We start from the raw sequence: 24,817 nt of genomic DNA, 5'->3' as shown, positions 1-24,817 counted from the left end.
ACAGGAACTCAGTTCCTGTAGGCAAGTAGTTAAAAGAAAATCTATTTCCCTTTGCAGAGTTTCTAGGTGTCACACTTGCAGTAAAAGGCTTGAAACCATGAACCACATCAGCTTAAAGCAAGCAAAAAAAAAAAAAACACCTCAAAGGCACTTTTTGAACAAAATTCTCAGAATTTTCACAACAAGTTTATAATCCGAAGAGGAAAGGCAGTCATCTGATCCACAATTTCTAAATCCTTGGGGTTCAAATATAAGGATTCCTCTTCACCTTCCTTTTCCTCTTCTGCTTTTCTACTCTTCGATTTTGCATGAGGGACGAAGATGCCCAAATTTCTGGTAGAAATCATCTTCAGCCCGATTCAGAGCTTCCTCATCTATGTAGACAGCTGGTCTCCGGGAAACCAAAAAGTACTGCACTTTCCGCAGGCTCCATCCCATCACGTACTTCAGCCACCCACTGACAGCAGCCGTAGACCTGCCAACACCAGCGTTGCAATGAACGTAGACAGTGTGTCCGTTCTCCAGCAGCCCGTGCAAGAGGCAGACAGCCTGTGGCAACATCTGTATTCTTCCTAAGGTTAAAAACAAGGTACGTTCATTTGCATTTAAGAAAGCTAGGTGCACAGTGGAGATTATGTCTGTACCACCTGATGAACTGTGAATCGTAATGGCAAACCTGACATATCTGGGGATTTTTTTTTTTTGTTGTTTTGTTGTGCTTTTTTTCAAATTAACTTCTACTCTGACTTTGGTTTTTCTTGCAACATAGATTCGGATCACACAAAATCTGGAAAATTCCCCAAATCTTCTGATTAACATTGGATGTGGCATGTTCATTTGCACAGGGATGGAGACAATGCAGCAAACTACAAACAGCACATCTCACACAGCATTAAAGTTACTAAGCCAAAAATAAAATGTGTTTTAGAACCAGAGGTTTGTGAAGCTACTTACCTATAGTTGTTTTCCAAAACACTGTAATGAATGCCGTTATGTCAACAGTAAATGAGGGAGGGAGAGCAGAAGAGTATTTTCCTGTATAACTTAATACTCTTACAATTTAGTTGTGTACTAAGCATACTGTTAAACAACATAGAAGAGCCTTTCTCACTCCAAAAGGCATGAATATACCATATTTCCTGATGCCTTCCTCCCTGCCACCCTAGGAACTGAAGCTGCGAATATCACAGCCTAACTTTTCCCCATGGCACAGACGAGCATTGACATTAAGCCCTTTCAAATTCCTGTTTTAAGATCTCCTGTCTTCCCAGATGTCCTATTACTGACAGGACAGTTCTCCATTTGTGGCAGCAGTATTTCACGCTACTGAAAGCACTCTCTTCTGCTGGTAGGCTACTCACTTGAAAACATGTATGCTTCCTAAACTACTAGTTGGAAACAAGATTTAGAACCAAGTATTACAAGAGGTATTAATAATAATAATTTATGTTACAACATCAGATGCTATGGGTAATCTAAATTAATTAGAAACAACTATATAAATTATGGAGATTCATCACACTAGGATACTATAGTTAAAGAAAACTTATTTGTTAGGGGAAGGGAATAGCAGAGACAGACATACGGCACTGCCTCTCCATTTTTAACCATCAAGGATGGCAAGCTGTCCTGCTGTGCAAGCTTGTAGTCTTCTACCTACACAGCATATTTTCATTATATGGGTTGAATTTAAGCTGAAAGCAAAACCAGTCAAGCAGTTATCAATGTCTAATGGCTTTAAACTCAAATAAATATACACTGCCAGACACAAAGTACTTTAGACAGCCTCTCCACCTACAAGAAAATATGAATAATTTGTTAGAGACAACACACAGAGAAATTATACCTTGTGCATTAGCTATATTTTTACCCAAAATTTACACAGAAAAGAACAGTCACGAAAGTGACAGATTAGTAATTCAAAGAGTTTGTTACTATTAATTTACTGCAAGAGCGGCCTGTGCCTTACCTTCAGTGCTCATGTCTGGGGTTGGCATCCAGACATAGGCAAGACCTTCCTCTTTATACAGTTTCATGAGGGTTTCAGGGCTCATAGGTTCTGGGTAGCGGTTGCAGCCCCAGGAATTCTGAACAATGTCCCACTCGGTCTGGAAGTTCATGACAGCCGTGATACCCAGCTCGTGCTTCAGCTTGATGGTCACGTGCTCCAGCTGCCGAGGGCAACTTCCCAGCCAGATGTTTGGCAGAATTCTAGCATTGAGAAAACATTGCAGTGGAATTGATTAAAGTACCTTAACAAGGAAACTGCCAAGTTCAGCGGCATTCCAGCTCCAAATCTGTTTAGCATCATCACATGAACACTGTGAAGCACAGCCTTTTCATGTCATGCAGTAAGCAGCTTCTTATTTCGTTAGTTCAGTTGGTAATGTTTGATGCTGGGGATCAAGTTCCTAACCTACCACAAAGAACCAGACAGACTGAGAAAAAATTCAAAGCATAATTAGTAGCACAGGTCTCCAGGGCATCCATTATTAAGCTTGCAGCAGAAGCTTACTAACATCACAGATTAGAATAAAAAAGCTCTGAAGGGAGGTGATTCTGCCTCTCTGCTCTGCCCCTATGAGACCCTATCTGGAATACTGTGTCCAGCTCTGGAGCCCCCAACACAAGAAAGACATGGGGCTGTTGGAGTGAGTCCAGACAAGGGCTACCAAAATGGTTAGAGGGCTGGAGCACCTTTCCTACGAGGACACGCTGAGAGCATGTTCAGCATGGAGAAGAGAAAGCTCTGGGGAGAACTTACAGCAGCCTTCCAGTATCTGAAGGGGCCTACAAGAAGGCTGGGGAAGGACTTTTTACAAGGGCCTGTAGTGATAGGCTGAGCTGTAATGGATGGAAGCTGGAAGAGTGTACGTTTAAACTAGATATAAGGAAGAAGTTCTTTACCCTGAGTGGTGAGACACTGGAACAGGTTGCCCAGAGAGGCTGTGGATGCTCCATCCCTGGAAGTGTTCAAGGCCAGGCTGGATGGAGCCTTGAGCAACCTGATCTAGTGGAAGATGTCCCTGCCATGGCAGGGGGGTTGGAACTAGGTGACTTTTGATGTCCCTTCCAACCCAAATCATTCTATGACTTATGCAATTTGCTCTAAGATTCACCTTATCCAGATCTGAATTAATTTAGTAATAAGTCAAACACAGAACTCTTCCAGCTTTGTAGCTACCACTATAATGAGTAAACTAGACAGAAATAAAACCCAACCTAAACTACCTTTCTATGAGGAAACTCAAAAATGAATGAGCAATTTTCTTTTAATTTTTCTCTGATTTTGTGGAGTCTAGTGGGAACCAAACGCAGGATTACAATACTTGTCTAGCATCCCTCAAGGCCTGAAGAACCAGAAATTTCACAAGAAAACTTGTAAGATATGTGTAGGATGAATAGACATCCATATTTCTGGTACTAATCTAAATCAAACATCAAGTCTTATGATAATCAACAATGGGAAAACCATAGAAAACTATTGCATGTCTCAACAGATTTTGACATAAATATAAATGGAATATTAAGAGGTTTGTTTTTAAATGAGGATTTTTAATCTGCACATACAATTAAACTGACTGTACCTACAATGGATTATTTACATGGATAAATTAATGATCTCCTTGTATTATTTATTTGTTTGTATAAACTTTTTTTAACATGCAATCCACAAACTACATAAAAGATCCCTGCAGTTGAACTTACATCTTTGCAAACATTAACTGCAAAAAATGAAGCCAATCTACAACAAAAGCATGATCCTCAAAAATAAAATGTCTCCCGTGCATTTTTTATGGTCTTTTCCAATTTTAATCTCAGAGACAAACAAGAAAGTTTTGCATTTATTTAGCAGCTTTTATGCCTATAAACAGCCCTTAAATGATCAGGTAGCTATTTCCATTCCACTATCACAGCGCTTAGAAGCATTTAATTAAGACCTGCAATTGACAATGATTAAATCTTGCTATGTTACTACTCAAAGACTGTCAAAAAAATTCAAATCCAGGAATACTTATTATGGTTTCCTGTATTTCAGCTGCATCCACAGTGAGTTACACATCAGCCACAAAAACAGACTTTGGCCTCAACAGCCTCAGTTTCAGAGAAACAACACAGTTGATCTCAGTATGTGATAATGAGTCCAATTTAGACAAATATATTACATAACAAATAATCATTTCAATCACCTGTTAACAGTGAGATAGTTTGAAGAGATTTGACTTAGCCGTTGTTTCACACCCATGTTCCAGTCTAGATCGCAGTAAGAGTATTTCCCACTGCTAATAGTAAATGCATTTGTTGCCAAGCAGCAGGCGAGCTTTAACCCAAAAGTTCAGAAATTAACATCTACACTTAGTAATTTCCTTTGTACTTTTCTCACGCTCTTGAATACTACTTTTGTAAGGGAGACAAGACATGGAATGAAGTTGTAACACTCAGGCTCTGAATTTCTTGAGCTGCAACTTAAATTCAGCTCATATATTAAATATCAATACTCAGTCAACAGTGGACTCCACAGCAACCTGAAGAAAATGCAATAAAGTAGAACTATGCAATACTATTATGCCCAAGGCACAATCCCACATACTAGTAGAGGAAAGGAGTTTCTCAAAATTGCCCAAAATCCAGCACCACCAGCTCAATCAGTCCCACTGACGAGAGGAGGATCCACTGCAACAGTTGCTTCAGTGCCTGCTCCACAGCAAACTCTAACCTGAAAGAGCAACCACTGTCAGGCTTCTGCCACATGAATCCACTGAAGTGATTAGAGTATTTCAAGGTGGTGAATGTAAGTCAAAATGCTCTAAAGATGATTTCTGATAGCCTTAATGAGGGCTTAATTATGCTGAGGACCAGGAAAATATATGTATTAAACAAAGCAAGAACATGGTACGTCCATTCTTACATCTCTTTCCTGAATGACACGACTTCTAGTTTTCCATTTCCAGTGCAGCCTTTCATTCTTTAAGTTACCACTGTACTTCAGCAAGTAGCTAAATTTTAGCCATGAGAATATCTGGTATGGGAAAGAGACCTCTCTTACTTTCCCCTCTCTACTGTCATATCACAGTGCTCTGAGCTCTCCGACAGCTGCTGTCTTCCAGCTCACACCTGGTCGTTTTCCAGCAGCAGATTAAGCCATACCTACATACAGTTCAAAAAACATTTAGGGTTTACATGTGACTGATAAACCTATAAACTTTTCAGCTAATAACTCACTGTCATATTCCCCAAACATCACAACAAATAAGTGCTTTAACAAAACTCTACTTAGAATTCTGTTTTAATATAAAACCAGCACTTTGTCATTGCACATGTTAACTGCCTGTGTCAGTAAGGATAGTAAATCATGCTTGGTTCAAGAAGATATGGGCAATTCGGTCAGAGACAGTTTATCAATGAAGAAAACACCTAGAGTAACATCTCAGAAGCTAGATTCTGAGATTAGGACTTGTAAATTACCTAAAAGCTCTTTCTTTAAAACTACTTTCTGTAAAGTTACTGTCAGCCTGCCCTATGCTTCAGTTCTCTATCAGTAATATGGAGATACTTACCTATCTTAAGGGGACTTTTGGGGATTAAATGAATGAATGAATGAATGTGAGAAGCTTGAATTTGTGGTAACAAGAACTAAAGGTTAGGCAGGTGTCTGCTCAGTTTACTTGACATACAGAGCCCAGACTGAAGGATAATGTGTTAAAATCCTGTCTCTTGACTTACAAACTGAGAAAACCAACGCCAATTTATCTTTACCATGGAATAAATATGGAACACCCTGAAATCACTTACATGGTTATTTTCCAGCTGTCATCACACTCAAATTATTTTTAATGTTGCAGGTATATATTTCACTTGGTTACCTCCCCCCAGCATACTGCATGGCCTAGATCAAATTATAACAATCCACTAGGAATGCATCTGAAACAACAAATGCATTCTGTTTAATCAACACATATGCAAACAGTCTTCCCATCCTTAAGGAGAAAATGAGTCTGAGGCAGTAGAAGATTAGCACTATGATTTTTTTTTTTCCACTGGTGCAGATTGTAATTTTCAAGCTAGAAGAAATGTTCCAAATGCATGACAACACTGCGTTTAAATCTTAGCCCTCCATAGATAGTGCAAAACCAACCCAGCAGCCATAGATGCAGAGATCTGATTCACAGGGAGGGTGACCTGCCCTAGAGGGAGATACCAGGTTAATGCATCAGGGTGTCAGCTCCTCCTTCACGGCACAGATGTCTACCCTGTTTCATAAGCAGCTCTTGTGTTACTCGTGTGGATAACGGTTTAAGGCAAATGGGCACCAAACTCAAATTTCCTTGAAGTGCTGAGGTACTGTGTTCAGATCTGTTCAATCATCAGTGTACTAGGAGCAGGAATCTTACAGTCTCTCCTAGAATCAGTCAACCTTTCTAAGGTGTCCCAGTTTTTACAGAAAAGGGTAGGATTTGAGCCTTTGGGGAATGTCTTTCATCAGAACATCTACCAGGTACAATATTTCAGGTATCCTTTTATCCCTGTAGTTGCCAGCTTTAATCAAGAAAGAGGACTTTGCCAAACTAAATAAAAATACTGAGGTATTTTTTGTTGGTTATTGGCAGAGTGATCCATCAACCATGCCGTTTGCTTATACTGGTAATATTTTAGACTAAGGCCCAGCGTATTATTTCAAATGAAAACTGATGGATTGACTTATCCTTCAGCACCAGGTCAAGATGTTTCCTGATCTTAAAGCTTGCAGTTCCCTTCAGTTGTCTGCACCTGTCTACCTTAGATCCCACTAAGCATCTGATGACAGGAAGATGAGTGCTAATATATGTGTATAACAAGATAGAGCAATTTAGCTGAAATAACAAACAAAATAATGATGAAATTGGCTGTGTCCTCCCTCAAGGCTTTTATTTCCTACAGGTGTAGCATGCAACTACAGCTAGGTGTAACTTGGAGCAAAACTTATTCTGCATTCCCAGAAAAGAAACACCTGTAAGTCAGTGAATTTACCCCCAGCATTTTGATGCTCGTATGCATACAGAGTGGTTCTTGTACCGATGTACTGCTGTTACTCTGGCACCACTACAAGCAAGCTGCCCAATGGGAACGCTGGCCTGAAGTAACACTCAGAGGTACTTTTTGCATCACTGTAACTTCTGGAGACTCCTTCCAGTTACAGTGCATTCCTATTTTCTTCCCTGATGGCACTGGAGTAGGAACTGGTTCAGAATTCTTTTGTAAGGTGGATTTTTCATGGAAAAATATGATCTGTCTGAAACAAACTTTCTACTTTTAACAAAATTTTAACTAGATCAGAGACTAAACATCTGATGAGAAATAGAGTCAGAGGGATGGCAGCAAAAAACCTCATGCCTCACTTTCCCTCTCTCCCTTTTGACACAAAAGAGATTTCCAAAAGTATGGCTTTAGGCATTTGCAAAATGAGAATATACAAAATCCTACCAGCTGTAGCTGAGATGCTCTCTCTCATCTTTTCTCTACCCTCTGCCTTGTGACAAGGCACATCACTTTAAAGGGTGATACCACTGGATTATGATGACCCAGAACTATTATCCTGTATGTGCTTCTTCTTTTGCCATTGGCAGCCTTTTAACAACATGTAATAGCTATTCTTAGGTACATGCATGCCTTCCCTGAAGTACCAAATTAGACATCTGGGCCTTCCTTATTCTCTCCTCCTGAACCTCTGACCGTGGAAATGCTGAGCCCTTGCTAGAAATCAGATGAGGTTCATGTACCTTTGTCAGAGCAATCGAGAAACACTACTTAGATTGCTATCTAATGTCCTGAAAAGCATTTATAAACAGGGAAGAATTTTCAGATTACCAAGTTCTGCTCTCCAGTGGAAGATCTGAACACTCAAACATTGCTTGATATACAGAAAGCACACTGATGACTATCCTTACCTTCAGAAATATTTTCCTAATGTCCAATAAGAATAGTGCAGTCACAGGTTACAGTGACATCTTCTTGTCTCTGTAATGGACACTGAGAACAGATTATTTCCTCCCACTCTGCAAAATCCCTTTACCTATCTGAAAATTACTAATACACAACCACACAGCCTTGTATTCTTCGTGCACACACACTTGCATATATATTCAAAGCATTTGATGATTCTTGTTTGCCTTTGGACTCTCCAGATGGTCAACATCTTTCTTAAGATGTTATGCCCAGTACTGGAAAGAGGTCTCAACATTTCTTAGCAGAACTGAGTACTAATTACTTCTTGTGCCTCAGAGGCTATATCCCTCTTTACAGCTATCCAACTGTCCTTTTACAGCATAACCCTGTTGACCTATATTCAACATGGAATTCTCTTTGCAAGTTAAGAGCTCTCACAAGAGACAAACCTGCTTAAAGAGAGAGTAAAATCTGCCCCAAACAAAATTATTTAAGTTTTTATTAGTTACAACTGCCAGTGGTATCAAATAAAACTAAATGAATATGCAGCAAAGGAGCAGATGAAATTCACAGATGATGAATGCATGTCAGTAATAAGTCTTGGAATAAAAAAACTCAACCACACTACTGGATTTTAAGTTAACTATAATTAATTAGAAAAGGAAACAGTACTTGCTTGCAGTGATGCTTGGTCAAAGTGTTGCTTTACAGAGAGGTCAAAGTGGTAAGATTAGACTGTACATAGAAGTGAACTGAAAATAACAGATGATTTATAGTAACCTTCTAAAAATCAACGATCCCATTCCATGCACTCCAACTTTGAACTTTCTATTAACTATTTTATTGTATCAAAAAAGATACAGAACGACAAAAGCATTCCAGATACAGGAGTTGTCAGCCATTTCTTGTGAATACGAGGGCAGATGAAGAATTTGGCATCTGTAAGAGGGAAATGGATGACTATTTAAAGATAAAAATATTCGAGAGAAGCAAATCAACTGGCCCTATCTACATAAAAGAGGTAAAGAATGTCAAGTTCTATATAGTTTTACCTATAAAGTAACTACTAAGAGATGAGAAAAAAGGCAGGTTTATTTAATTATTTTTTTTTATTCTTGCATCTTCCCCTAAAATACTGACATCGGGAGATATCAAAACAGAGGACTCCCTGGTTTCATCTTCTACAAGAATTCTGGTTTCATTACATTCTCTTTAAATAAAGGACAGAGAGGTCTCTCAGCAAAATGCCTCCTTACCAATGAAACAATAATGTAGAACTGAGGGGTTACAACACTGGTCTTTCACTGCTCATAGCACAGGGCACGTGGGTAAATGACTGTAGCCTTAATCCCTTCTCCTGCTGACTTGCTGATAAAGTCTCCTTGCAGAAGACAAGTTGACAGAGGCTTTGTGATGACAGGCCTGCCTTAAGTCGGATTGACTGAACGTAGCCTGATGCACTCAATTCCCAGCATGCAGACAAGCGCTACTGGCCAGAACAGGAGAACAAGGTTTGATGATACTATGGTCTAACTCACAGAACACCAAGGTCCAATAGCCAGACTTAATAAGGTCACGCTTATTAATAAAGATGGATTAAATGGCCATAACCTTAGCAGAAGTCATCAGAGAGAAGCTCTGTTTAATGTTAAAACTATATCCTACTGAAACAACACAGCTGCAGACCTTGTAAAAACTACTTATATTTTTTAACAAAAAATTGCTTTAACCTAAATGTCAAATGCAGAAGGAGCACAAGTCGTCACTTATAAATTAGTTCTGCTCTACCACTGAAAAAGTGCAGTTTACTGTGAAGTTAAGAATTCTACCTCAGGGCTTTAAATGAGGAGAATTAAATAGTCTACAATGTAGTTCCAAGGTGGTATTTTTCTTTTTCTTACTTGGCACTGTGACGGAAAGTAATTAAGCTCTGGCAAATTCTCTTCTTAGATGTAATTTGGACTACTTATCTAGCCTCTCACATGGGAGCAGACTTGGCAACTAAAAAGAAACACCTGCTTTTATCACTTTAGAACAACACTTTGTCAGTTTAGCAATATGCAAAGTTTCTCAAGCCCTTGAATTCCGAGTGTTAGGCTTAACAGTATCTTATTTATTCCATGTTCACAGATTTATGCATGAATGTGGCAACAAACTACCTCATTTGCTGATATGCAGAGCAAATAAGCCATTAAGATTTGACCTCAAACTGACAACGTGCTCAAATGAAAACAGGTAAGAATAATATCAAACGGGTAACTGAAATATAAGGTTATTCAGACGTTCAGCTATGAAGCAGTTCCAGCGGTACAGTGCCCTCAGGTTCTGCTGTCTTAGGAGGAGATTTCCATAGCATCGGCTTGATGGCACGGTTGTCTCTGTCTTCACCCACTAATCTGCATTTACAGCAGGTGGTATGGTGCACTTTTCAGGTTATGAGACAAGAAGCAACCACGCTAATGCATGCACAGCAGAGCTCTCCTCCTCATTCATAACCTTCTGGTGGATTCTGACCCTGAGGAGGCCTTCAGGCTGTATCTGCTTTACGGACTGTCCTAGCTTTGAATGCACCAGGGAAACAGGATAAGAAGGATCCACATGAGTAGAATTAAGTCAATCACCTAAGAGAACTTTAGTGTACATGGATGCACAAAGCTTTCTGTTTATGGCCCATCTTCCTCTTCTACAGTAACCCCAAACATCCTCTTACAAGGAGCATAGGAGCTTTATTAGAAGCTCACAGAAACATCTCATAAGGACAGCTGCGGAGATCAAGGGCATTTCTAACATCCTACACTCCACCACAGCAGGGACCATATTTGGTTAAAACACCTAGACAACTGGGAAGTAAACCAGATTCCACATTTAAAAAATAAGAATAATACTTGGATAAATAAGCAGTAGGACTATGCCTGAGACTCACCAAAAAATCCTTCTATTGTATGAGTAGCCTGATCTAGTTGAGAGGCGTCCCTGCCCATGACACTTAACAAATGGCTATAAAGGGGCAGGACACTAATTTATTCTCCAAGTCTGCTGCACATTTAACATCAGACTGGATAAACCTAGAATGATTTAAATGTAATTGAGACTAAGTTAAAGCAAGGAAATAGACTGGATACTTTTTCATGTATCTTTGGGCCTATAATCTATGATACTATAATCATAAACTTTAATTTCTATCTCTGTATCACCACCCATATTAATTTATCAAGCTCCATCTTAAAATAATTTAGGTTTCTTGTCCTTCCTGCCCTATTTGAAAGGTCATATCAGAATTCAGATATCATTCCTTTGATGTCAGAAACCTTGTTCTAATTTACACTCTAAATTCATTCAGAAGCAATTAATATCCAATTGATCTTAAAGTAGGTTCAATTTCAATAATTCATCCTCCTCCTTTGTCCTAATTCCTGAATGTCTTTTACAAATAGTAATATATTCTCTTTCTCAGCCTTCATTTAACTGTTCTACCTCAGACGCTAGAAGCAGTCAAGCTATGGTAGCACACAGTTCCTTGCAAGCCAATTTATTTTCTTCCAACTCCAGTGTCATAAAAGTTACATAGCCTGTGGAAAATGCTCTCATTAAGTCCAAGTTAGCTCTGGTATCTCTTCCTTTCACTGTGGTTTGTGATGAAGGAATAATTTGTGTCAGGGAATCCCTGACACAGAAACAGAAAAGACTGTTAAATCTTTAAAGGTCCCTTCCCGCCCAACCTATTCTATGATTCTATGATCATTTTGTATTTTAAATGGGTTTGCAAAACCAAATTTGCTATTCTCATTCCTCCCGTGATGCAAAGAGGATGTAAAGTTCTCCTAACAAGAAATCTTGGGAATTCTTTCTGTGCCACAAAGTTCCTGTGAAGAGGGGAACACCAAAGAGGTAGTGTATCCCCACTAACAGGCATTGCACCATTACCTCAAAGGTCAGTACTGAGAGACAAGACAGACTGAGACAGTTGATCTCTTCCATGCCAAGACTAGAATATGTTCCAGACTTGTCTCACCCTTGGGAAATGGGAGTGCAAAAGAGATTGTAAACCATCTTTGTTCTGCTGCTGGCACAATAACAGATCAAGTTCATCTAATTTTGTCTCTAGACTAAGTGTGCATGCCCCTATGAATTCAACAAAATTGCTCTTGTTAAGCTTGCAATACATTTGAATCTCTACAGAAAAAAAACCAAAACACTATCAACTCTTGTCCCCTCTTGTTCATCTCACTCCATTAAAAATCTTAAAGCCAACTAATTTATATTTTATATACTTTTATAATCTATTTTGTCTCTACTCTAGATATGATCCAAAACAACTTTGTCACAAGACTTTATGTACATGGCCAAAACTAAAGTGTGAAAGATAAGATTTTATCTTCCCTGTATTCAAAGTGAAATATTTCATACTTCACTATGTATTTCTACTGCAAAGATAAGAAAATAATTATTCATATGCACACTTATGCCTTGTAGGACAGCGTGTCCAGATCTAGCTATATAGGACTTAGTCGGACTTTATTTTCCAGCACACACGCAAGGTTTCTACTGATGCCTACAGAGAACACCGCATGCAGCAGAAAGCAGGATTTGCCTTTGTAGGCGATGACTCTTAAACATTATCTGAAGCAAACAATATGCCAATTACAAAAATACAGCCTGTGAAGAGAATCAGGTTCCAAGGCTTGTACTGAGCAACCTGGAAAGCACTCCTTTGTTGGCTTGTGAGGATTACTACTTAAACGCTCCAATTATAGAATCTTGTCTCATGCAACCATGGTTGCCAATGGTTACTTCCTACATATGTCTCTGCTAAGTTGCCAACATTCCCATTTGTTTTGAATTAGAACAAATACTCGGAAACACGAGAACAACAGGCTGCTAAACTAAGCCAGATCGTAACGAGCCATGAATCTCTTGGCATTAGGAATGAGAATTTCCAACATTAATGCTTAGCAATGGGAGCGATGCCATTGCTGGCACCTCTAAGTTAAAGCATCTTAACAAAATTGACTTCAAACACCACAGACAAATGTTAAGTTAGTGCCCAAGTAGTTTCAGGAATTGTTGGTAAAAATATCCTTTGTCTTCTTTCAGAGTTTACTTATTAGCAGCTGCTTAGAAATCCACACTATGAAAGCAATAAATGATGAGTCTTCAACATTTTTTTTTCAAAATGCAGCTTTTCAGATACAATGGAAATACCTTCCAATGTTTCAGAAACAAGCACGTATTCATGAAAATTACGTCATTCCAAAGCACAGTTTACTGAAAAGTGGCTTTGTGATCCACTTGGCAGCGTACACACATGTACAAAGTGATGGAGTCCCCTCAGAACTGCAAGAGTCAGAGGAAGGAGCGCATCCATCCCTTGTGGTACCATTCAAAAAACAACAGTCCTGATGAATTAACCCACTTCATTTACATTAATTTTAAAGCGGGATAGACACATTCTAGACTACCACAGGTTGGGCAACATCATCTTAGAAACACTGAGAAAAACTGAATGCATCACCAGTCAGCTATATAATTATCTAAAATAATGTGTTCCCACAACGAAGTCAAATCAAAGGGACGACAGCTGCATGGTGCTACCATAATAAAATTGTCAGAAAATTTTATTTTAGCTAACATACCTGGTAACTAGATTGTAAACATAACATTAATAACCCCGGTGGGTGAGTTGCCAACCTCAAAGGTTGAAGCTGAAACTGTAATGGAGCTAGAGAGGCCCCAGAAGAATCCATGTAAATCTTCCTGATACAAAACTGCAAAGTAAAGTGGGATTTCCTGCAGAAGTCTTATATGTCAAAACAGTAAAAAAAGCATTTGACTTAACTTTTATGAACAAGCAATGCTGTGGGCTTTATCGGAGCCCAAAGATTGACAAGAATTATGAAGGGCTATTTTTTTAACTGCCTTTTTATTTTCTTTTTTTAACAGATTTCTTTCTTTTCCTAGTAATATTATTTAACCTGCTTGGAAAACGAAATTGCAGGCATTTGAACAAATGTATTAAAGCGATCTACTGTTACTAAAGTTTATGTAAATATGCTTACATTCTCAGCGAAAACTTGACTTTGTAAACTTATAAAACATTGCTCATAATGGATACTCATTACCTAGACTGCAAATATATTTGAGAAGCTTTTCCCTCCTTTCACCTCACCAAATCGAAGCGGCTCAGTATTACAGGAAGCTGAGCAATTCAGCCTTCTGCAGTGAAAGCAGCAGTTAACACTGTGCTTAGGAATGGTCTGCACAGAGCCAACCCTTCAAGCTGCCAGCAGGACTGCAGAAAGAATGAACATTAAAGAAAGTATTTTATTAGGGAAGCTGCATATCCTCCTTATCAGATCGTCACCCTAGGGAAGTGAAGGCACTGGATATAGCTGTTCTGAAGAGTCTTGAAAAGGCAGTCCTGGAGAAGGTATACTAACTAAAAAAATGTAATTTTAAAAACAAAATAGGGCTGTGGAAGCCCAGCAACATCCACACATATATACTAGCACCCAGCATCCAGCCTCTGAACCGAAGCACAGAGCCACGGAGAGTCTTATGGACTTTCTGCACGAACATTACCATAGGTCAGTCAGTTGGAAGGAAGGAAGCTTCAACTTCATTATTCATTTTATTTATATTCTATATTTTCTTCTCTCTGTATTACAATTGAAATGCATATATTCCCTTTTTCCTCTTCTTGCATGCTTAAAATCACCTTTTCCGTTACTAAGATTTTCACATCAAAGAAAAAAGACATTTCATTCAAACTTACAAACCATGGTCTCTATTGAACTAATAAAGAAGAAAACTTTATTTCTTATTACGTGGCAAAGTCCATGACATTTGACTTATTTTTTATCATAGTTCACAAGAGGACATACATTAAATTTCTGAACAATAACAAGGATTATGTACCTGGCTTCTTAAAATTAAATTTCCCAAAGAACAAGCATTAAAGGAGGGAACAAGAGATTTTGAGTTCAACTTCTTAATATGTTCCCTGGCAAGACAAACACAGTTAATTTCTTTGTTTTTTGTTTTTTCTTGTAGAGCGAAAATTATGTATGGGAAAATACAGCAGCAATTTGACAATCTCTGTTTACTCTTGGGAACTAAAATACATTTCTGAGACAAACTTCAAAGAAGCTAGAGCTACATTCAACTTCCATTTCTAATAACTCATTTCTTAGCCTTAAATGGGATTCTCCATATTTTTATATGGATGAGCTTTTCTAAAATTACTTTGTAAATATCTAGAGCATTTAAGCATGAAAACTTACATTTACATCTCCCAGCATTTATAAAAATTATTGAAGGTAGAGGTACAATTCATAACCTAATAGCATCAACTTGCTACAGTTTTAAAGGAAGTATCTTTCACACTTTTCCCATTTCATTTGAGTTGAAACAACCCTGCAGGCTTTTTTTTCCCAAATTTTTCTGACTTTCAGGTTATCCATTTCAGAACTACACAGAGCAAGCAACGACCAATAGTAATAAACTATCTGATGGTGTCACCTTTCACTTTTGGGCACTGAAAAATCTCTCATTGTGAGGCTTTTTTTCTGTAGGAGTCAGCTGCAGGTTGGCTGGGCTAACCTGCCCTAGGAGTTATGCCTCGAAAAAATTAGAGGAAGGACAGGCAGAGTGGGTCTACACCGCAGACACAAATCCCTGGTTTAACAGTTTCACCAGCTGTAAATTACGGAGTTGTCTTAGCGAAGCTCTTCCAATAACAACCAAATATCTGAATTCCCTCCCTCCTGGTAAACTAAATAGCAATAAGGTAGATTATACAATCTCTGCCTTTCAAAAAGAGCTCTTGCTATCTTAAGGTAAACTATATTAAGAAATGCCAGTGATTACAGGGCACCTAATAAATGCATGTAAAAGCTAAGAGGAAATATATATCTGTGAGACAACGAGAACATTATCTTTGGTGAAAGAGCGATGCTGCCCCTTCCCTGTCACCCCAGCTGTGAGCTAAATTGCCCAGGATTTCACAATCTCACTCAATTTTGCTCACAGCCGGCAACACTGGCAAATTGCTTTCCAATGGAGACAGAACTTTACTCCCTGGCTGACAGCCTGAATGTTAAAGAGTAAAGAGGCAGGAAAAAGGTCTAAAGATATCCTGAAGAAATACAGGCAAGGGACAGGGAGGCACAGTAAAAGAGAAAGAGAAATTAGAAGCGACAATAGTTTTTGCTCCCTAACAGTGATACTCCACATAAAATTCATATTTACTACACTATCAACATTTGTCTGTTATATCCCACAGAGAAAACCAGAAGAAATAAGTATGTTTACTCCTTAAGGATTTTTTAACAGAGAGTTCCCAATCTTCCTTCTGGTTTTTGCTCCCAGAATGACACAGAACTGCAAGTTTCTCTTAAGAAGTAAGGAAATCATTCTGTGCGGCAAGACACCTACAAAAAGATCCATTTTAAAGAGCAATGGTGGTTTTAAGCCAGTATTATCCATCACTAGCTGATGAAAGGCTTTCATCTTGCTATCAACAGCCAGTCTCCGCTTGCTGCCATTGTATTAACAAAACGCTCACTCCTGAACAATCCCCCTCTAAATACGTAATTCTCAATCAGATAGCTCTTCCAAACGCCACACACAAATGGCAGAATGGCAAAGAAAAATTTGGAAACAGCATGCTAAGCTCCCCTTTAGCTTGTTGTGTCATTGCCTGCATCCTGTTCAGAAATTACTTGGTTAAATTACTAGCTCTTTTATACTGAACACCCATTTTAGGTTTTCTTCTACAGCACCTTGCAAGCCATGAGTTCCTGTTATGTGAATGAAAGCCAGTTGCTTCCACAAAGCAGCAGTTGGTCTTTGCAGTTTTCTCTCCCTTTGCGATCTCACAACACTCAGTCCAACCCAGCTACGCATGTCCTACCATTTTTTTTTAACTTGTCAAATTCACCAGGCTGACTAGAAGCACGCTGAGCCATACTCAGTATACTTGATCTGTATAATTTATACATATAACTTATTTGGTTTCCAGAGGAACAACACATCTAACAATCGCCATCCTGCAGAGCTTTGTGCCAATGTGGTGGCGTTAGAAGCACCAAGATTCTTGCTGTGGTCCCACCCCCAACTCCTGCTGCCACGCACACACTGGCAGCCCAGCAGGCCCCATGAAGCCCAGCCCCGCAATAAAAATTTGCACTAACTTCTGAGGTGGAAATACTTTAAGAGGTTTGTTGCTGCAAAAGCTCTCTTTTGCCTAGGGGCCATTGCTGTTTAGGGGTTTTAGCAATAGTGTCAGGAAGCAATTGCATATCCATACCACTCCACCAGCCATCAAAGTCTAGAGAAGCCAACTGGTTCTACCTTGGCTGAGCCATGGGGCAGTTTGAAGGATCTTGACATTATATGCAAGCATGATTCAGAACGTCACAATCCTCCTTTCCCTCATGAATAGTGTGACAAAGGCAAGCAAAATGTAATCAAGGTGCCATGGAAGCCTTTTCTTTCTACTAGTCTACACATTACTCTGAGGGATTCAGTAATTTCTGAATTGTGAAAATATTCTGTGTTTCATTAGAAATACATTGGTGAAATCCACATATTAGTGTGCTTTTATTGATTATAAAGAATTATTCTAATTGTTCTATAACCTAAAGCAACGTAAAATTCCACATTAAATCCCTTACAAAATGTTATGCTATTTAGACTATATATATGAACTGTTCAAAATAGTTAATTTATCAATAATGTTGACAACATACATTGTGGCTTTACAGAAAGAGAAAACACTCAGAAAAGCTGGTGAATATTAATGACGCCTGCCATTTGAAAAATTGCTGACATACAAAACATTAATAGTTCACAAGTTTGCTAGTTTTCAGTCCCGTTTTCTGCCAAAATCATTCCCTCCCCCAATTTCCTCATTTTGCCATATTTACAGAGATAATTACCATTCTTCAGCCATTACTTCCACAGTGTCATGTCAATGGACACCATGTTTCGCATGCCATTCATTAGATTTAACAGATCACATACTGTAGGTACAAGTGATACTGGGAATTAAAACACTGATGACTGTCATGCAAAAATTGTTTATCCAAAAGCTCCATGATTTTTTCCTCTGGCAAAATTTATACCATCCACTTAAGTGCCAGACTTTGCTTGTTACTATGGCACTCACAAGAAATGTAATTAGAAATGAGCAGCTGAGATCCAGGAGTTCCCATTTCAAACTCCTTTTGAGTGCTTAGGAGGTAGTTCATGGTCAGGGAACCAGGGCTGTGCCGACAAGAGCTATTTGCTAATGCTCAGAAAAAAACAAAATGTGGAAAGTGATTTTCCTTGATCCAGTTTTTCCCGCTGTATTACACAGGTACCGCAGCCTGTGACTGCACGGCTGGCACATCGGAACTGTATTCCTGTGCACAGCTCATGGGACCAGGATTTATAGCCAATTCTCCGATAGCCCAGCTTTGGTTATTCCAGCCAGGTGCCATCACAAATCTTGAAAAAGCAGAATCAGCTTTCAAGCTTTTAGTCATTGTTAGGGAGGGCACAGTGTATGGAGTTCATGAAAGAAGAAACTTTTTGTTTGGAGAAGCAACAAACGCAGAAGTGCACTTCTTAGCCAATACGGAGATACATTCAAATTAAAAAAAAATATAAACACATAAAGACTTTTAAAAATTATAAAATTCTGACCTCATAATATGCTTGTCTTCTCATGCTTGCTCCTGATTCCTGACACTCCCTCTTAATTTTCAATAACATAAATAAAAAAATGCTTAAAATTCACTTCTTACACTGATTTGAGACCCATTTTCTGAACAGCAGAAACTAGTAAAAGTATTTCACAGCTCCACTTGATAGTGACAGAGAAAAAAGTGAAGATATACAAGGGACAAAAAAAATAGAATTAATTTTTAAAGCATTCCATAAAAGATGATTCCCTCTGGTAAGTAAACAATGGATCCTATTTAGACTAGCTTAAGACCACAGCTCAGTGTAAGAAAACAAAATTCAAACAAATAGCCAAATGTGCTAGTTTACAGAATAAACAAAATGTGGCTCAGAATATTTTCATTATTTAATGCATAAAATGACTAGCTAACTTTACAGTTAGAGCCCCAAGTACTGAAATCAAAGGCCAAACTCCTATTGATGTTAAGTATTTTTAGTCATGATTATTTTATTAGAATACAATCAATGACTTTTGTTTCAGAGCTCATTATTCCATATTCTTTTTTCTAATATTGTTACCGCAAATATTCTTTAGGCACAGGGCACAGCTAGCTCTCAGCTTTTAATGTTAATTATGTTAATCTCCATAGAAACCATCACCTCTTAATTCAAAATGTAGCCATAAAGTATCAGATCAGCTTTCTAATACAGCAGCATACATTGCAATCTAGGGGTTTTTTTGCGACAGCTTCCTCTATAAGGCTTTTATTAGAAATCAGTAATAAACAATATAATTTTATAATTCAGTAGTAAAAAATACATTTAAAACAGAAAGGTATTTTACTTTGTGAATTAATTAAAACCAGTAAGTCAGAAGAGAAGTTAAAGACTAAAAATAAATAAATAAAAGTACTCTCTTTCTGGTTGCATAATTCAAAGGTAATGCTGACTTCACATTGAAATGAGATGGACATTATTCATTAATATAGGCTAGGGATGGGATACAAGATCAAGATGAAGGCACTCAGCCCTGGTTATCTACAAATGATTGTCTTCAGCCACAGCCATACTCAATGCATTGCCTAAGGGCAGCTGTCCACTGACATCTGAGACATCCTATAGCATCTGGGACAGCTGGTTAGGACTCACACACATGGCCAACAAGCTGTAAGAAGCCCTGTTCCTGTAGTGCAGCACCTGAAGGACAGATAACAAACTCTATAGAGCATCTGAAATGACACTAGACCTCAACATTGAAGCAATCAGACAGGATGGCTAGTTGGAAGACCAGTTCTTCAATTCACTTTAAAGTAGACATCTAGTCCTCAGTTAGTTGAATTGTCGTATAGACACACAAATTTAGTCATCTTAATCTCACACTGAGTCCTGCTACAGATGTCTTTAAGTATATGTTTTTAGTCATCAATCCTAACAGAGTTCTAACATACAAATAGCAGTAACTGCAGCTCATATGACCCAAATAAGTTAACAGAAGTTACATTATTTCTCTTGTCCAGTGATTCTCATGCAAAAGCGTACTCAACTAGCTTCTCATTTTCCACCCCAATTAAAGATGCATGTCAATCAAGTAAAAGCTCATTTTCTTCACAGGAGACTTACTACAGACAAAAGGAAACTCAGTGCTCATTAGCAGAATATGGCTTCAGTACCTCCAGAAGGTAAAAAAGAAGCATCTGGATTTTGCCCTGGATCATTCCTCATCCACTCACCTATCTATGTTAACATTTTAGCACAAATCAGGAACACTTATGTTACATGACTCTCCTGATCATCCCCACTTAATACCTAACTTAAGTTATAACCTAAATTCTTATGGCAGTATTGAAGGAAATTTTCTTATCAACAAGATGCAAAGCACCATAAATTAAACTTAATTTGCAACCATCAAGAAAGCAACAAACAAAAATGGTATTTCCAAGCATAAGGGTTTATTTTCTTTTTATGCTTTGCTTTCCCGCATTTTACTGAAAAAATCAGGGACATACTGATGATAGCAACACATTTGTCAACTTCACAATTTCTTGGATTATATCCAGTTACAGGAACATCTCATTTGCTCCATAAACATGAAATCTTAATATTGAACAGACAATATTTAATTGCAAAAAAGCTACTCTAAAAACTGTACATCAAAAAATTGTTGTCAGGACCCACGGCTACTCTAATGTAGTGACTCCTTTGCTATATTCTTTTACATTTAAAGCTGATTGTGTATTGGCCTCTAAAATATTTAGCAGCTGTAACAAAACTTCAGTTAAAGATTAGTTATCATTGTTTTCTGAGGAACTAACTTACAGAATGCAGTTTAGCTACATTTTACATGGAAAGCATGTAAAACTATTTTTCTTTGTCAGAGTTAGGAGGTATGAGCCACAAAAAAAAGCACATGCAATGACAGAAATTACAGTTATGAAGATGGTAAATCTGAAACATATTAAAAATTAGGCACCATAGATGGCATCAAAGTCTACGTCATAATATGAAGAGATGGCAAACATACATCATATTCAAATGAGCAGGCAAAAACTATGGGAACTAACTACTTATCAGGGGTGGATTTGAGAACCTGAAAATTGGTCTGAAAATGAAAAACTGTAACTAGATTGCTTTTTCTCTCAGTGATACTCATTCCTGTGACACCTAATTCTGTCATCAGGCATTGTTGTCTCCAACACATTGTTCAAGGATTTTGTGATTTCAGGTGTCACCTCCTCTCTTGCTCTTATGCAACATCCTTCTTCTGAGAAACACAGTTTTAATACAAATAATAAGGTATAACACACCCATGAATTAGGAAGCCCTACCTTTCCCAGATGGAACTGAAACAGAACTAACGTGCCCCTGATTTATAATTTTCTGAAGTCATCTTCTCCCAGAGATTACTGTAACAACTCAACCTTCTTTGGAAAAATACTGTATCCTAAGTGAACTCTCCTGCAATTTGAAGGCATCTTATTGCAGTAATATCTAACACCAAAAAAAAAGGGATTTTTTTATGTGTCATTACATGTGAAAACCAAGTGAACACTAGGTCACGGAGGTATCAGTCAGGACTCTGTAGCCATGAACAGGCTCCATTTCACACTCAAAAGAAATAATTCAAGTCCTGCTATGTTTAAAAAACACATCACATACTCTTCAATCTGAACAACCAATACAAAATGAGTTCTCTAAATATAAGTTTAAGCATAAATTCCCTGATTTGTGAGTGAATACATCTATATTGAATAAGGAAAAATCTGATTCCTCAGAGCACTGTGGTCAGCCTCAGCATTATTCAGAACGATTTTTGGCAGCAGCAGGGAGCAGGCTCTTCTCAGCTTGGTCATTTAAAGTTGAAGCACATGTTCTATGAAGAAGTAAGGTGGTAACGAAGCTCAGGGTTAAGTCTTTAATTGCTGTGATTAGACAAACAACAAGTAAAATCAGTCCGAGGGCACACGTGGGAGGCCATTTGGACAGTGATAAACTTTTCTCTCCAGCTAATTCTCGCACGGCAATCCTATAAAGTGGAGCAACATAGAGAAGGAGCTTACTTCAAAAGTTATCGCTGAGAAATCCCTTCTTTTCAGCCACCACCGTTCTGTAAAGATCCTACAGCTGGTGACAGGACTCGGAATGTGTGCTCATAAAGCTCCCTGCGGCACTGCTGCCTCCACTGCACCATGAAAAAAGTAACCTTAGCTCAGTAACTACAATCTGATCATACACTGAGCTTTTAACTGTACAGGCTTTTAACTGTACATGAATGGGTCTTCTGTTTTTGTTTGGGGTTTTCTACATTGGTTTGGGTGGTTTCTTTTTCGGTGTGTGTGTTTTCATCTTGGTGATACTCATCTCCATAGTGCTCTTCTGAATAAACAAATCCATTACAAAATAAAAGCATTTTCCTTTGCTCACTTCAGCTGCTCTGCCAAAAAAAACCCCACCTTAATTAGCCAGTATTATCAGGCTGCAGAATGGTGAAACTGCCCCCAACTGTTAATAATTAAAAAGTCATTTAAGGCTGCATATCTTCAAAGTATTAAAAATAGTTATGCGACAGGATTGTGATGGAGTATGCTCACTTATAACTAAAGAAATTATATAAGAATTACTTACTGAAGATGTACAAACGATGTTGCCTTGCAATGAAAGTATATGTGTGTGAGGGGGGAACAGAGGAGTAGATCCCCACCTGGAAAAGACTACATAACTCATAAATTTTTCTCCAAATATTCTTTAGAGGAATCTGCAGGTTTTTAGCCTAATCTTGGAAACATACAGTTGCACAGATAAAGCAGTATTAAACGGATCGCTGCTGCCTCTGGAAAGGGAGATAACTTAGCCTTTGGTACTTTGATATTCGTTTTCTGACAGCTGTTCTTTCTCACAAACTTCCTCTGCCAAGTAAAGATTATTTGGGATTGACAAACTTATGCTTTGGAATAAACAAGATATTTTCTCTGATAGGATGTTGGAAATGGATGCTTAAGATACAGATAACAGTATAGTCTGTCAAGCATATTACTTAGCTTGAGGGGTCTCCGGCAAAAGGTATCAAGCCACATGAATACCCGCATATGCCTAACAGTGTTTATGAATCCACCCTATTCCAAAAAGATATGAAGAGAAGGAAATCTCTTCATCATACATTGTAACTCTGAGGAGAAAAATACAACCTTGCTTCCTACCCTGTGGGAGGGTGGAGAAAAAAGAGTGGAAAGTGGAGACAAGTGAGGTTGGCATAGCTGAAACGGTAATCTGGAGAAATTCACACAAAGCAATGCAAAGACCTAATGAAAGCATGAGAATGTTTGATTTCTTAAAAAAGTACATACCCCTTTGGGATCACTAATATCTCTATAACCAACACCAGCTGCACGTGGCATATAACATTCTATGATTCTATGACAACGGCTGCCAGCATTCATGCAACCACTATCAATCAACAAACTTGCTACAACATCTATGACTGCAGATGGAGATGAAGTTACAAATTGTCCCAAATTCCTCAGTGCCACCTGTAAATCACCAGTGCTAAGGCACGTACAGTCCACGTACAGTTCCACGTACAGTCTGTGCTTTATCTGCAGTCCTAAACAGTGGGTGCTATCTTCTCTTTAAGCTTTACTGTCTCCTCACTCAGGCCAGAGTGCTTCACTGGTGAGGCAGTGGACTCAGGTGAACACCATGGAAGTATAAACATTTTAAAACTTGCATAAGCTTTAGTATTTTTTTTAATGCATGGACAGAAGCAGAAATAGTCTATAACAGCTGTCGCTAACTGCGGGTGCTGCCACATGTGAGTGATAATGTGACAGCTTAAAGTTCTTGTGCTGGAATATATTCTGTTTCCCAGATGTTTTTCAGTAAAATAATCCCAAACCAAACATGTTCCATACATGCATTTTTATGTTTCAAATGCTTGTCCACATATGTATGTGGACAAGCATTTGAAAATAACAATTGCTCACAAATTCATCCATAAATTACCACCAGTAATTTTCAGATGTGATACAGTGTAACATACTTGTATAGGCTGCAGGTATCCTTGAACTCAGAATCTCTTTTTTTTTACGGCCAAAGGTGACATGTAATTGCAAAGAGGTGTTGAATCTCTGTTAAACTTTACTGTTACATACATGCTACCATTCACCACTTCAAATTCAAAGTTTTGTACGATTATATCAGAACAGGCCAAGCCCTGCACTTTTCTTTTACCTGGAGTAATGGATAGCTTGATGTCCTGCAATATTAAAATAGAAGTCAGTTGTATGTTTCATCTCATCAGTATGTCCAGAGACTTCAATCCAGTGTGCTATTGGGAGACAGTACACTCCATCTACTACGTTGCTCTGGTTGTAAACATAACCTCGATCATGATGGGGCCCATTACCTAGAACAGAAGAAAGGACAATTGCAGGCTCTGTATCTGGAAAATCTTCCGAAAGATTTGCAGGGGATGTAAACTGAGCATTTAAAGCCAGGAGTGGTGTTTGCTGCCTTTTCAAGCTGCATTTCTTCTAACACATTATTAACACCTAAAATATTTGTAATAGAAGCACTGCCACAGAATAAATGTTTAGCCCTAAAATAAATTTTTTAAAAATATTAAAAAAAAAATAAAGCTGTATGAAATTCCCAAAACATCAACAACGGCACTTAAAATTTCAAGAATAACTAATTTTATTAAAGTTCTTCATTTAGGGTCTGAAAATATAGG

At 38.3% G+C, this 24,817-nt stretch overlaps 1 protein-coding gene across 1 annotated transcript; it reads right to left on the bottom strand.

Moving 5' to 3' along the window:
* Positions 1-291: 291 nt before the first annotated feature.
* EPM2A (epilepsy, progressive myoclonus type 2A, Lafora disease (laforin)) lies at positions 292-24,490 on the bottom strand (the record flags this gene model as incomplete). Its single annotated transcript, XM_009870173.1, has 3 exons — positions 292-572; positions 1,970-2,211; positions 24,316-24,490. Coding segments are annotated over 3 exons (698 nt in total), but the record flags the coding sequence as incomplete, so codon positions are not given.
* Between the last annotated feature and the right edge of the window lie 327 nt (positions 24,491-24,817).

The sequence above is a fragment of the Apaloderma vittatum genome, unplaced genomic scaffold (assembly GCF_000703405.1).
Source record: "Apaloderma vittatum isolate BGI_N311 unplaced genomic scaffold, ASM70340v1 scaffold32035, whole genome shotgun sequence".
NCBI lineage: Eukaryota > Metazoa > Chordata > Aves > Trogoniformes > Trogonidae > Apaloderma > Apaloderma vittatum.
Note: the sequence above shows the minus strand (reverse complement) of the source record. Positions and strands in the feature narration are given on the sequence as shown.